This window comes from Notolepis coatsorum, assembly GCF_963971535.1.
Source record: "Notolepis coatsorum genome assembly, chromosome: 2".
Classification (NCBI taxonomy): Eukaryota; Metazoa; Chordata; class Actinopteri; order Aulopiformes; family Paralepididae; genus Notolepis; species Notolepis coatsorum.
In genome coordinates this window covers 74,048,500-74,063,671 of record NC_140166.1, presented here as the reverse complement: position 1 = coordinate 74,063,671, position 15,172 = coordinate 74,048,500, and the positions used below count along the sequence as shown (strand labels likewise).

General features: G+C 44.1%; 1 protein-coding gene across 1 annotated transcript in view; it reads right to left on the bottom strand.

The window, feature by feature from the left end:
- Positions 1-3,494: 3,494 nt before the first annotated feature.
- Positions 3,495-15,172, bottom strand: part of LOC311248938 (cis-aconitate decarboxylase-like) — a 45,060-nt gene continuing 33,382 nt past the window's right edge. The window contains exons 5-7 of the mRNA XM_084338182.1: positions 12,274-12,366; positions 8,815-9,020; positions 3,495-4,534 (exon numbers count right to left, since the gene is read on the bottom strand). Of these exons, the coding sequence (XP_084194308.1) occupies positions 3,607-4,534; positions 8,815-9,020; positions 12,274-12,366 (1,227 nt within the window). The 3' untranslated portion in view covers positions 3,495-3,606. The remainder of the gene's footprint in view (positions 4,535-8,814; positions 9,021-12,273; positions 12,367-15,172) is intronic.

The window sequence follows — 15,172 nt, the reverse complement described above, 5'->3', positions numbered from 1 at the left end:
CATGACCAATTTGTATTCCTGAGGATATCACCTAAAAGCATGAATTAAAACACTTATTTCCAAGGTGGTCCTCGATGGAAGACATAAAACACATAAAAACATAAAACCATAAAAACACAGCACATAGCCTACTAGGAAGAACTAGAGTTTCAGTACTCCCTGTCTACTCTAGGCCTGGAATCTGATTTCCTGCCCTATGGCTGCTGAGCCATTTGCTTTTCCAATAGTTGAGTCTTTATCTTTGTTAAGTGTGGTAATTGTCTGAATAGTTCCAACGTTCCAGCTGTGTGTCTCAGCCGCAGGGAGCGTGACGGACAGCTTGGGGCGGAGAGTCACGAAGAACGTGATGCTTCACACATCAGCCATGGATGGGCATGTGTGAGTGCGTGCTTATGTGTGTGAAAAAGAAAGAAAGAGATTCAAATCAATCAGTACCACATTGGTAGAGTTTGTCGTTCCTGCTGTCGTGCTTCATGAAAGCGAATATGTACTGCTGCTGCCTGGAGACACTCCCTGTGCCATGTTATAATGAGGGGTAAAGGGAAGATAGGACACACTCACATGTACAGGAATGTATCAGTGTTTGGGTATATTGACATTGTGAATAGGGGGACATAAGAAAAGTGAGCTGGTTTGAAATTTGTGTTCTAGTTACTGGTCCTGCTACATAATGAGATGACCTGCCGTCTGCCCATGTAGACTAAACACATTTAGTAAATAGTAAATACAGATTACATATACAAATTAACCCTTTCAGATGTACATTTTATTTGTTGAACGTTTTCTCTGAATTCTACAGATGCGTAAAGTTTCAATGACCAGTAGCCATTTTGACATCATCATTAGAACTTTCGGTTCTTTAGTGAATTACATTTCATTGTAAACTGGAGAGGGTTGAAGGAACACAGCAACATTATGGGAAATGTGCTTACCGTCTTCTCCAGAGTCAGATAGATACCAATTCCCTTGCTGTGTGTGCAGTAGAAAGCTGCAAGCTAGCCTAGTTTAGCACAAGTAAGAGATAAATACATGCAACACATAAATAATAATCAAAGTGTGTGTGTGTGTGGTTATGCAATGCTGTTGTGTCCACCTAGTTTTCATCATGGTGCCTTTAACGTTACCCCTGATGCTGTACGGCTTGTATGATTACATTCTGGTGCATTCAGGCAAATATAGTTATAAGGGCCTGTTTTGGCTAATGTACAGTATGCATTTAAGAACATATTCATTAATTAATTCAAACCTTTTTTTAAATATCGGGAAATCATTGAGGGTGTCCCTCATTTACAATGATGCCGAGCTTAAAAAGACAGATAGAAAAGCTTTACCAAGACAAATAGAAAAACTACTTCAACTCTTTCTGCTAATCATTGGGACAATTATTCTGTTGTAGTTGAATGTACACATTTCTCATCAAGTCAGATGCCAAGATATTTGTATTCTGTAACTCTTTCGATATCAGACATATTCACAGTTGATATATTCAGTGGCTAGTTGTACATAGTCAGCAATACATGAATAGACAATAGTGTCACCTGTATAAAGATGAACTTGACATCCACTCAAATGAGACAATACCATTCATATTAAAAGTAAATAAGACAGGACCCAGGATTGATCCCTGTGGGACACCATTTGTAATGGGTAAGAACTCTGACTGGGCTTTCCCAGTTTTCACACACTGAAGTCTCTCAGACAAATAGCTCCAACTGCATTAAAACCAACGCTGTGTATTTAAAAGTGTCACAATCCCCACTCCTGTCTAGCCCTCATCATCATTTTCTCCCTCCTATCTATATAAATGCAGTCTTATCTAGCCAAGCTCTCAGTTCCCCTCCCTCGATTGTTCTCTCTCTAGCTCTCTCTCTCTCTGCTCTTGCTCTATTCTTTTCTCTCTAGTTTCAGCAGTGACCTATATGGGCATCTTCCTGTTCCTCTCCTCATCATTGTTCATCCCATTCACCTGCTCAGTATTCACACCTGCTTGCCATCAGTTCATCAACCCAAGAGTATACTGTATCAACTCTGGTTTTCCATCCACTCATTGCTGGACCGTAGTCTCTGTTTGTACAATCTCCAGGCTGTCTCCTGCTTTCCATTCTGGAGCCCTGCCCCTGCCTGCTCTACCTCTTCTCACCCTGGACCCAGCTCAACTCCCATCCTGTCCAGCTCCCCTGTCCTCTCCAGCCTGACTCTTGCCTTCCACTCTGGACCCCTTCTCCAGCCTGCGCTTGCGTTCTAGCACTAGTCCTGACAAAAAGTAGAGAATGGTCAATTGTATCGAATGCTTTTGACAGATCTGCAAATAGGGCAACACAATGTTTTCTTTTATCTAGGGCGGATACTCTATCATTCACAAGTAAAGTAGTGGCTGAGCTCGTCCTATGTTTTGCTCTAAAACCAGATTGGTTTGGGCTTAATACAGAGTGATTTGAGATAAATGCTTTGAGTTGGTTATGTACAAATTATTTCAGGATTTCTGCTAGACAGGACAGTTTGGAGATTGGTTGATAATTATTTAGGTCACTCACTTCTATCTCCACCTTTATGTAATGGAGATCCATGAGCCATTTTCCAGGTACTAGGAACAGAAAGATTAGATGGGCTTGATTGGATGGGCTAGGCCCACCTGATCTTCTCAGTATACACTATACAGTACTTAGGGTCTGTTCAGTTTTAGATACTATTTATAATTCATGGACCAGCAATACATCATCATCATCAGGTGCCTATCACTCTCCAACCCATTCTGTCCCCACTTCTTCTCTCCAACTCCGTAACTCCGCCTCTCACTCCGCTCCAATCACAGACGTCGTCTACCCAGCCTCTTCTTGGTCTTCCACTATACCCTAGCACTATGTACAAATACATGCAATACCTTTTATTTAAATATGATTTTATTGTTTATAGACCAGCAATACCCCGGAGTAATAGTCTTACCTTAGCAGCAGGACAAATATGTACAAATATGTTCATGTAATAGTACATTGGCTCATTGAGAATATCTGATTTTTGCAGAATGGCTGCACTCTGTGTATTGTTGACAGTGACGTCTACCATAAAAGCCATGGTATGTGATCAAAACGTGTCTAGGCTGACCTATCTCATAACCCACCCTCTCTTCTTGATCCTCCAATCACAACTGTTCCTTGGACAAACAAAGTTGTGGTGATTGGAGGATCAAGAAGAAATTCTGTGCAACTTCTCAATTCATTTTGTTTGTGGTCTCTGGCTGTACCTCAAGCAACATTTCTTCATACTGTAAAGTATACTTTACAAATCTGGATATATCAGGCATCAGATATATGGCAAGTGATGTGGATGTAAGATAAGATAAGATAAGATAAGATAAGATAAGATAAGATAAGATATTCCTTTATTGATCCCCTTGGGGAAATTCAGGGATATTGTAATGTAAAATAAAATATAAAAATGTAAAATATGTAATATTTTATACTAAATACTAAATTACTATCTGTATGTAAAATCGGTCTCTTCCAACAAACTAAATTCCTGATATATACAAGGCAATTTCTTTCAGATTCTCCTGTTATGTAACTTTACATTGACAACTGTATTGTTGCTGTATGTGTCCATGTTGATTCACTGCAGCTGTGAGAGAAGGGGCATGCAGTCTTCCAGACTGTCCAGGCCCTCCACAGCCTCCATCAGCCTCTCAATGTTCTCCGGAGGAAGCACCGCCCCTGCGTTGTACCGGAACTTCTTCCTCAGACTGTCATTGGTCAGAGGGTTGCGCCAATGACCGTAGAAGGTATCACAGCGCCCCTTCAGGACATCTCCTCCGCTCAGGGTCACCTGCACCTCGGCGTACATGCGGTCGAAGTTGGCCGGGTTGTCGCGGGGGTGCTCCACGCGAACGCGGCTCAACAGGGTCAGCAGGTCGGGGCGCCTCAAGGCTGCGGGGGAGAAGGACTGCACTGTGACCTCCCCGTCCAAAAGGGCGCTGCAGGCGTTGAACTGGAAGGAGTGGCGCGCCTGGTGCTCAGACTCGGGGAAGGGCCTGTTGATGTACTTGGAGGGGGGCACTCGGAGCAGGATGTCCCTGACCTGGGCGGGGGAGACGGTGCCAGACTCTACCCTGACCAGTAGCTTATGGATGGAGGCCGCCGCGTCCGCCACCCAGTGCATCCCCAGATGAGCGGGGAAGCGCTTGAAGCCCATGTCCTGCTCCTCCAGCAGGAAGGTGTGGTCCTCGTCCTCCGGAAAGCTCAGGGACCGCGGGGCGTAGTCCTCGTAGAAGGCGCTGAAGCCAGCCACGCCTGGGACGGCGTCCAGGATCAAAGGACTGGCCTCCAAGCCTCGAGAGGCCAGCAGAGCGGCCTCCAGCCCCAGGCGCGTGGCGTTGCCAATGTGGAGAGGTTTGGACTGGGTGGCGGCGTTCGCCATCGGGGCTCCAGCGAGGGAGGCGGCAATGGCCAAGGCGTGGCCACACCGGGAGCGATCCAGAGACAGGAGACGGGCACAAGCTGCTGCACTCCCCATGGTACCTACCACGCTGGGAGGGTGAAACCTGGTGAAAAGAGAGGGACACAGAGACCTTGGTCAGATAATAATAATAATAATAATAATAATAAATTGGATTTGTGGTGCACTTTTCGTTCACTAGGATCCCAAAGTGCTACAGGGTTAAAACATAGTTAAAAAAATAAATAATAAAATTATTAATAATAATAATAATAATAATAATAATAATAATAATAATAATAATAATAATAATAATAATAATAATAATAATAATAATAATAATAATAATAATAATAATAATAATAATAATAATAATAATAATAATAATAATAATAATAATAATAATAATAATAATAATAATAATAATAATAATAATAATAATAATAATAATAATAATAATAATAATAATAATAATAATAATAATAATAATAATAATAATAATAATAAAATACAGAATAAAAATGAAATAAAAATAAAACATAGTTAAAGACATAAACCGAAAATAAAAAATAACGGCACAAGAAACAATTTTATCACAAGAAATAGCTAGCAATCAAAGGCCTTTTGAAATAGATAGGTTTTCAGGCCTGCTTTAAAAGAGTCCAGGCTCTGGGCGGCTACGTGGCGTAGTGGGCAAGGCGCTCGCCACGAATGACGGAGACGCTGGGCTTGCCTGTTCGAGCCCAGCGCTCCACATTGCTTTCAGTTTAGCTGGTCGTTCATACTAATACACATTGGCCGTATTAGGGGGTGGGAAACTGATGGGTGGGGATCGGGCGTTGTGGACAGCGACTCCTACAGGTCGGTTGGTGCGCCTGCGTAGTAGAATCAGGAAGTGTCGGGGGCAGCGTGAGCCTCCCACGCGTTACTCCTCGCCACTGAGAGATCGAGCTGCGCAGGTGAAAAGATGCGACTGCTGTTACCTCAAGTACCGGAGGGGACTTGTGCTATGTATGACTTAGTCCACATTGCAGCCGGCTTGTGGGAGGCAAGAAACAGCGTTCGTGACAGGGGAGGGTTGAATTGGATGATACGAAATTGGGATGGGAGAAAAATATAGAAAAATGGGAGAAAAAGTGGATAAAAAAAAAAAAAAAAAAAAAAAAAAAGTCCAGGCTCTGTGGTGCCCTCAGCTGGATGGGGAGGCTGTTCCACAGGCGTGGTGCAGCCGTGCATAAGGCTCGGTCCCCCATGGTGCAGAGCCGAGTACTGGGGACCCGAAGAAGCAGGCTACCTGCAGATCTGAGGGTACGGGTGGAGGATTGTGGAGTGATGAGTGATGATGTTTTGGTACCATTTAGCCAGATGACTAAGGGTCATCAACTCTGTCATTGCGGTGTCCCAGCCGTGAGCACAGGCGTCTAGCTTCTATTCTGAGACGGCACTGTGTGCACGCTGTTGTGCGCAGAAACTAGTCTATTTCAGGCCCGTTGGAGGAAATAATATTTCTGTATGTTCCTCACTAAGCAAATAAAGTGCAGTGGGTTGTTACGAATGTTACGGGCATCGAATGCAAAAACTATGGAATGTCGCTAAACACAAAGAAAACTAAAGTAATGATCATTGAAAAAACACCAGGAACTGTTTGTAAAATACAGGTGGATGGAGAAAAACTTGAACAAGTGAAGGAGTACATGTACCTTGGAAGCTGGATCAGTGAAGGTGGAAGAGCTAACATGGACATTAAGAGAAGAACCGGAATTGCAAAGGGCGCATTCTGGAACCATAAAGAATTATTGAGAAGAAACATATGTTGGAAAACGAAGACCTGGGCCCTCATTCATCAATGTGTGCGTAGAACATGTTCTATTTCCACACGTAAGCACGGAATGTAGAACTAGTGTACGCACAGGGAAGTCGGGATTCATCACACGTGCGTACGCAGGCTCTACGCACACCTGTCATGATGAATCCCACCTTGGCTCTGCGCCGCGGCTCGTGCACGCTTTCACGTATTTGCATACCAGAAACGCCCCGATTAACCATATACGGTAATGGAATACACCCATGAAATGTGGAAAAATGGACTAAGCCGAGGGAAGCGTGTCATGAGACAGGCTGACAGACGTGTACACTTACGGTGATGTCGGATATGATATCTATTAACCATTGCTGCCTGGGCAGCGCAAACACTAATAAATACCGCGCTGGAATATGACTGCCTTTTCCCGTGTTGTTTGATTAATACCCAGGGATTAAAGTTCTCCTCAATTTTATTCCAAATCGCGATGGATCTCCCGTAAATTTTCTACCTGCTGCATATGATTTCTAGAGGCATACTACAATCTATTTTGATGTCAGTATTGGGTAGCAATGAATCTCACTGCATGTATGATGTAGCCTGCCTTTCAATACATGAACTTGAATTCCATCATGTTTGTGTGCGTGACTCACAAGGCTGTTGTCACAATGGGTGGTACCGGTACAGACAGTAATAATAACAGTCCACACAATATCACGATCCATGCCATAGCCTATGTTCTATTAGGACATGATCTGTGACGACAAATGTTCTGATATCATACTCTGACAGCATGCCTATGATCAACAAAAACGCGAGCTTGAATCCCATCATATACATAGTCTGTCCACTATCTGGTGTCATTGCAATGCGTTTTCTATTCTTTCTTATACAGTAAAAAGGGGGAAGAACACTATATTCATATGACTTGTATTCTGCTTACAGCTTCGAAATTCCACTTGTTTCGTTTAACGTAAAGCCTTTTAAATATAATCAAAACGTTCCCGTGTTTCTGCGGTCTGCGCAAAATAATAACGAGTTGAGCTTTATGATTTATGATGAATTGAAAATGGGGGACCCTGATGTAAACAATACGAAAGTCTTTATCTGGTCTGCATCCCCAATTAACAATTGTAGGTACTAAGCTGTACTGTACTGTACCCATTCTGCAATCTGTTAATAAACTTTTCAATCAATCAATCAATCAATCAAGCTACGCGGAGCGCAGTCAGTCAGTAGCCTACACCCCGTATATTCCGATAACGCTATATAAACCATGCTGCATTCATTCTGAGAGAAAGATCTATTATTCCAAATGCTATTTATAGGGTTTTGACCATAATTACACTACTGTTGCTATTTTACAATGAACTATAATGAACTACGGTTCGTACAGAACATGCCAGTGTTATTATGCACAGAAGCTCATTTCCTTGTTGTAATAATATATTCTACCACTGGGCGCCAGGTACGCCTGGTCTGACCTGTGCGTAGATGTAAGCACGGAGTCAAATTCAAATCGAAATTGATGAATCCCACTCTTTGCTTAGAAATGATCGTATGCACAGGGTAAGCACAGATCTGTGCGTAGAACACGTTGATGAATGAGGGCCCAGGATTTTGGAAACATATGTTATGTCAGTCTTTTCATACGGAGCAGAAGCATGGACGCTGAATGAAGAGGCAAAGAGGATGATAGACTCTTTTGAAATGTGGACACTGAGGAAGATGCTGAAGATAACATGGAAGGATAAGATCAAGAATGAGGAGGTACTGAGAAGAGCGGATATGCAAGGAGGACAGCTGCTGGAGAGGTTGAAAAAGAGAAAGATGGAGTTGTGCTGGCATGTTCTGAGAGGATCCAGCGGGGAGATGTTCAAGAAGGTGGTGATGGGGAAGGTGGATGGAAAGAGAGGAAGTGGAAGACCAAGAAGAGGCTGGGTAGACGACGTCTGTGATTGGAGTGGAGTGAGAGGCGGAGTCACGGAGTTGGAGAGAAGAAGTGGGGACAGAATGGGTTGGAGAGTGATAGGCAACCTTCGGAACGAAGAAGCCACCTAATGATGATGATCCGACTGTGTGTAAACACCTGTCAAAAGAAGGTGCTTTATTAAGTCAACATTTTCTCCACTCAGCTAATTGTGATAACCCTATACCCTTGGAGCCTCGGCTAGCCCTGCGAGACCGAGAGAACACTCGCAGGCCTTTTACACCTCATTTACAACACTTAGAGAGACCATTTTGCACTGCCCAGGCCTCTCTGAAACACACCGTAGCGATCAGCACAGTCAAATATGGATCTCAAATTAGCCTTAAAGGTATAAGTGTATTGAGTGTAGTCTAAATACAGAGATGTATTAGTCTACCACATAGCTTTTATATTATAGCTTTTCTTTTTTTATCTCCATTTGAGACATTGATTACATTTTCAAACCCACTACACGTCACCAGGCAACCGGACTTAAAAACACCTGCTAACGGAAAGCCTACTGTAATACAGCTAAACTTGATTATATATTTTGTAAAATTGGTCTCTGAACAGATGAGCTGTCTCACGATTCCCACCACGCTCTGGGGGCGCTCACCTCTTGGGGATGTTCTGCGCGTCATTGGAGAACCTCATCAGTCGGCCCTGGATCTCGATGCCGATGTTGAAGGCCAACAGGAGGTCCCGCCCACTAGGTTTGCTACTGGTGGGCAGCATGTCACTCATGGCCAACAGAGCAGGAAGTACCGCCCCTGAGGGATGAGTGGCAGGGTGCCAGGTGTCGTCAAAGTCCATTGAGTGAGCCTGGAGAAAACAGACGACTTCCTTATTAACAATAGCGAGATTACTGATATTAACGATACTAATTGAACCCTTGCACTGAAAAAAACATAATTTATTTGGACAGGCATTTGTCAATTCAAGACTTTGAGTGTGAATGTGAATGTGATCACCAGAAAGTACTCGACCTCTACTGTCATTACATATGAATTAACACAACACTAGTTACTATATGAATGAATAGTTGAATTAATTGTTTATTTCGATTATAGTAATATAAAATAATCAAATAATAACAAGGAAAAAATACAAAGATAATTAGCTGTGAAAGAAAATAGATAAAATAATAAACAAAACAGTCTCAGTGTCTGAAAAGGAATAGGACGAAGCAAGATGCTTATCAGGTCCTGCCCCTTATTACAATAAACCCTTAACAAACTTTTTTTTTTAGTCTTTCGTCCTTCAATATATCAACCACTTCATCATTAGTCCTGAGACTAATGTACACCTTCAGACACAGTTAATATACAATCATTACTGTTAATGAATAATAAGATATTGTACAAGCAATATGCTACTGTCCATAGGGCTGGACGCGTCAACACTTCAGGCAACCAACTTGCGTTCAGCGTTTCTCTGATTGGCCGCGGCAGAGCGAGAGAGCGGCAGAGCGGAAATAGGCTGCTGCTATTGCCATGCTCTGCGACAAACTCTAACCTTAACCAACCCCGAAAGAATGCCTAAACTTAACCCTAACCTTAACCAACTCCGAAAGAATGCCTAAACTTAACCCTAACCTTAACCAACTCCGAAAGAATGCCTAAACTTAACCGGCGAAAGAAATATTGCCATGCTCTAAGACAAACTCTAACCTTAACCAACTCCGAAAGAATGCCTAAACTTAACCCTAACCTTAACCAACTCCGAAAGAATGCCTAAACTTAACCGGCGAAAGAAAGACGTTTATATAGAGAGGCGATAAATTAATTAAACGTAAAAAAAAAAATTGAAGTGATTCAAACTTGTTACCAACTGGACCGCAGGCTCCACAGCAAGCTGGTGAACGAGTTGAGCTAACCGTCGATGTTAAAACAGGGGGGATTGCGTGTGGCAACCTGCGCGCCGCTGCCGCTCTGCCGCTGCCGCCTGCCGCTGCGCTCTGCCGCGTCGCCGCGGGGCCGTGCTAGGCGCAAGATGGTTGCCTTAAGTAATGAAGCGGGCTGGACGCCAAAAATGGTATACAAAAAAATTTATTCATATTGTTCTATATCGATAATTATCGATATTCTTATTAGTATTACATTTTTTATTGTTATTATTTAACACTAGCACAGCCATGGAGAAAATGCCACAAATTCCTGCCAGGAACGGGTCAGATGACCCGACCGCTTATATGAGAAATAATGAGAAAAATAAACAGTGTAAACTATATAATTACCTCTGAATATAAAAATATGAGGTTTACCACTGAAATGTAGGTTTAAGTGACATAAAAAAATTAAATTAAAAGAAAATATTATAATCTTTTTAAATAATTTTTTTGGATGGAAGAGCCACACATTGATGGGCAAAGAGCCACATGCGGCTTGCGAGCCACGGGTTGGCCACCCCTGCGCTAGACGCTCGCAAAGTGCTGTGACTTTCATCTGTTCCAAAGGCCCATATGTGGAATAACGTTCTAATTACATTTTCCTGAAGTCATTTAGAAATTTCAGAAACCGTGCCAGATAAAACAGGTACTTTTAGGAAAAGTCATTGAGTGACAGAGCTGGAGCTCGACCGAGTGACGAGGATACATTTATTGAAAAGGCCTAGGGGTCACTTGACCCCTTGTCGGCTGTGTGTTAAACAACAAATGTATGTAAATTTTGCAGCAATTCTTTGTCGTTGCCGCCATATTTAGTGTTACAGCCCCTCACACTCCAGTTCTCAGGCTGCAGTTGGTTTGAAAACGAAAGTATAAAAAAAAGTGGCTATGGCTCCGGGGGAGTTCACAAATCTCAATTTGGTCAGTATTGTCATTTGGACAAGCAAAGTCATTACTTTAAGTTGCAGGCAAGAAAGACAAGTCTGTCCACTGTCTCTGGTTTTAAAGCTGCCCTGTTGCAGGTCACAATACAAATGTAAAAAGGTAAAAAAATATATGTATTATCGACCACGTTTCGTATCGACGATGAAAAATATATCGCGATAATTATCGTTATCGTTTTATCGCCCAGCCCTATGTCCATCCAGTATCTTTAGAAAGCAAAAGGTATATGCTGACTAGATCAGAATAAAAAAGAAAGAAACAAAGACAAGTCATTCATATCAACATATCCATTGTTGAAATGAGAGTTAGAACCTCCCTCCTCTTTACTGTACCTTTCAAGAATCACTCTTTTGTATTTCATTTCACTAGTTACTATTTAGATAATGAAGTTTGAAAACGTTCCTCTGAAAACTTTAAATGGAGTTATATAGTTACTCAATTAATGACTTATTCTCAGAACCCAAATTCCGATTTTGCCAGGTCAATGTTTACTAAAAATAGTAGGTTAGTAGTAACTATTATAACAATAAGAGAATTTGACAACAATATCACAGTGACCGATGGATTTTGACAGGAAGATCTAAACTACTAGCCCCCCACACACACAAGTCCCTCGTTGCACACCACACCCATAATATGTGTCAATACAGTGTTGATTTACGAATTATTTGAATGTGAGTCATTTCCTCAACTCCCTTGTGGCTTGTTGTAGGCTACATTGGCTGGCTGCCCAGGCTGTATCACAGTTTACAAGGCTGGAGGAGCTGTGTTCTTGTCACAGGCCGCACGCCCACTCATCACAACGTGAATGTCTATGGTGCATGTACTATTAACCATAGCATGCTAAATTCTCAACCGATTTTCAAACGGTTTGCTTTGTCATAAACGTCAGAGATGTAGTTATCATACTGCACATTTCAATCATACTTATAATGGACTTTCATATGAAAATAATTTCAACATGTCCCCAAGCATCCTGAATCATAGCCAACGTTTGTAATAAATCAAACCGTTTGTAAATCCATCAAGATTTCAACGATGTTAAGAGTATTTTTGTTTGTGCAGATCACTCACCTCACAACAGCTACCATAGAACGTACCAGAATAATTGACTGTGACAAGATGGCTGCCGGTGAACTATGCTGGAGACTCCGCCTTGCGCCATCTAGTTATATATATATCTATGGGTTAGTGTGCAACGTGGGCGGGGGGTAATACAGATCTGTTCCACCTGTTTCTACTCACCGCCACTCCGTTGACGAAGGCTGCCAGCGTGGGGGACAGCCTGGTGCCGCGGCGTCCGTACACACAGCTGATGGGGTCAGGAGCGTACATGTACTGAGGGCAGAGGAGGGAGAGGATGATCAGGAGCGTACATGTACTGAGGGCAGAGGAGGGAGAGGATGATCAGGAGCGTACATGTACTGAGGGCAGAGGAGGGAGAGGACGATCAGGAGCGTACTGAGGGCAGAGGAGGGAGAGGATGATCAGGAGCATACTGAGGGCAGAGGAGGGAGAGGACGATCAGGAGCGTACTGAGGGCGGAGGAGGGAGAGGATGATCAGGAGCGTACTGAGGGCAGAGGAGGGAGAGGATGATCAGGAGCGTACATGTACTGAGGGCAGAGGAGGGAGAGGACGATCAGGAGCGTACTGAGGGCGGAGGAGGGAGAGGACGATCAGGAGCGTACTGAGGGCGGAGGAGGGAGAGGATGATCAGGAGCGTACTGAGGGCAGAGGAGGGAGAGAATGATCAGGAGCGTACTGAGGGCGGAGGAGGGAGAGGACGATCAGGAGCGTACTGAGGGCGGAGGAGGGAGAGAACGATCAGGAGCGTACTGAGGGCGGAGGAGGGAGAGGACGATCAGGAGCGTACTGAGGGCGGAGGAGGGAGAGGACGATCAGGAGCGTACTGAGGGCAGAGGAGGGAGAGGATGATCAGGAGCGTACTGAGGGCGGAGGAGGGAGAGGACGATCAGGAGCGTACTGAGGGCGGAGGAGGGAGAGGATGATCAGGAGCGTACTGAGGGCGGAGGAGGGAGAGGATGATCAGGAGCGTACTGAGGGCAGAGGAGGGAGAGGATGATCAGGAGCGTACTGAGGGCGGAGGAGGGAGAGGATGATCAGGAGCGTACTGAGGGCGGAGGAGGGAGAGGATGATCAGGAGCGTACTGAGGGCGGAGGAGGGAGAGGATGATCAGGAGCGTACTGAGGGCGGAGGAGGGAGAGGACGATCAGGAGCGTACTGAGGGCGGAGGAGGGAGAGGACGATCAGGAGCGTACTGAGGGCGGAGGAGGGAGAGGACGATCAGGAGCGTACTGAGGGCAGAGGAGGGAGAGGACGATCAGGAGCGTACATGTACTGAGGGCAGAGGAGGGAGAGGACGATCAGGAGCGTACTGAGGGCGGAGGAGGGAGAGGACGATCAGGAGCGTACTGAGGGCGGAGGAGGGAGAGGATGATCAGGAGCGTACATGTACTGAGGGCGGAGGAGGGAGAGGATGATCAGGAGCGTACTGAGGGCAGAGGAGGGAGAGGACGATCATAACCACGTTACTTCACATCTGATCAGTTAAAGGAACACGCCAACATTTTGGGGAAATTAGCTTATCGTCTTCTCCAGAAAAAGACAAGAAGATAGATACCAGTTCCCTCTCTGTGCGTTCAGTAGAAAGCTATCTGGCTGCATGTTAGCCTAGCTTAGCACAATGAATGGAAGCGGACATGACCGGTTAGCCTTCGGGAGAGGTGTTAGTTGGACAATGTCTAGGCTAACCGGTCATGTCCGCTTCCATTCATTGTGCTAAGCTAGGCTAACGTGCAGCCAGATAGCTTTCTACTGAACGCACAGAGAGGAAACTGGTATCTATCTTCTTGTCTCTCACTGGAGAAGACGGTACGCTAATTTCCCAAAATGTTGGCGTGTTCCTTTAAGTCCCAATCCAGAATGGATCATGCAGGCAGACACCCTCTCACCCTCTCGCACGCACGTACGCACACACACGCACACACACACACACACACACACACACACACACACACACACACACACACACACACACACACACACACACACACACACACATGCACACACACACACACTCTCACACACACACACACACACACACACACACACACACACACACACACACACACACACACACACACACACACACACACACACACACACACACACACACATTTGAAATGTTTATTTAAGTCCACATGAACAGAAGTATGAGGAAGCCTCATACAAAGGACATAAACAATGCCAGTGCAGTCAGAAAGTATGAAAGAACAGCCAGTTACAAAGTGCATGGACGGCAGAACGTTGTTACATACAGTATGGCTGAACTACTTGTCAGACACATCGGACACGAATCATGGGTAAAGGAAACAACGCCTCCTCCAAATTGAGTGGCTTCCTATAGCTGATACTGAGCAGTACCTTGCTAACTGCTTGGCCTTCCTTTTATTTTTAAAGTAAACTACAAAAAAATTCTCATATCCAAAAGTAGTAGATAGATAAATAGGTCATACATGTAGGTATGCATTTGGTTATGTGGGTGGGTAGGTTTGTAGGCAGGTGGGTGGGTGGTTATGTATTATTATGTACGCAGTATACAGTATATGCATGTATGTACTGTGTATGTATGTTTGTGTTAACACATATCGTTTGAATGTATTACTGGTCTTTTTTAAATAATATGTATATTTTTGTATGTTTTGATTTGACAAAATAGGGGAAGTTCTCGATAAGCCTCTAGGCTTCTAACTTCTCCTCCACAGAGCCTTTTGATCTGTTTTGTGATTGCGAATGTGTAGGTTGACACAGCTGCATGAAGAACCTATATCAGCAAGAAAATCAGGATAATCTGATGCGCTTTGTAACAAAAAAAAACAGTATTTACACTCAAAATAGTGCAAAGAAAGTGTTCTTTGATTTTCCTATCAAAGCTCAAATCAAACCTACGCCCCTGCACACACACACACACACACACGCACACGCACGCACACACACACGTGCACGCGCACATGCACATGCACCAGCAGGGGTGTAGCTCCAGATTCTGGGCCCCATGAAAGAATGTATTTGTAGGCCCCCAGTGAATGCGAGCGCGCGTAAGCGCGCAAGCGAAAAAAAA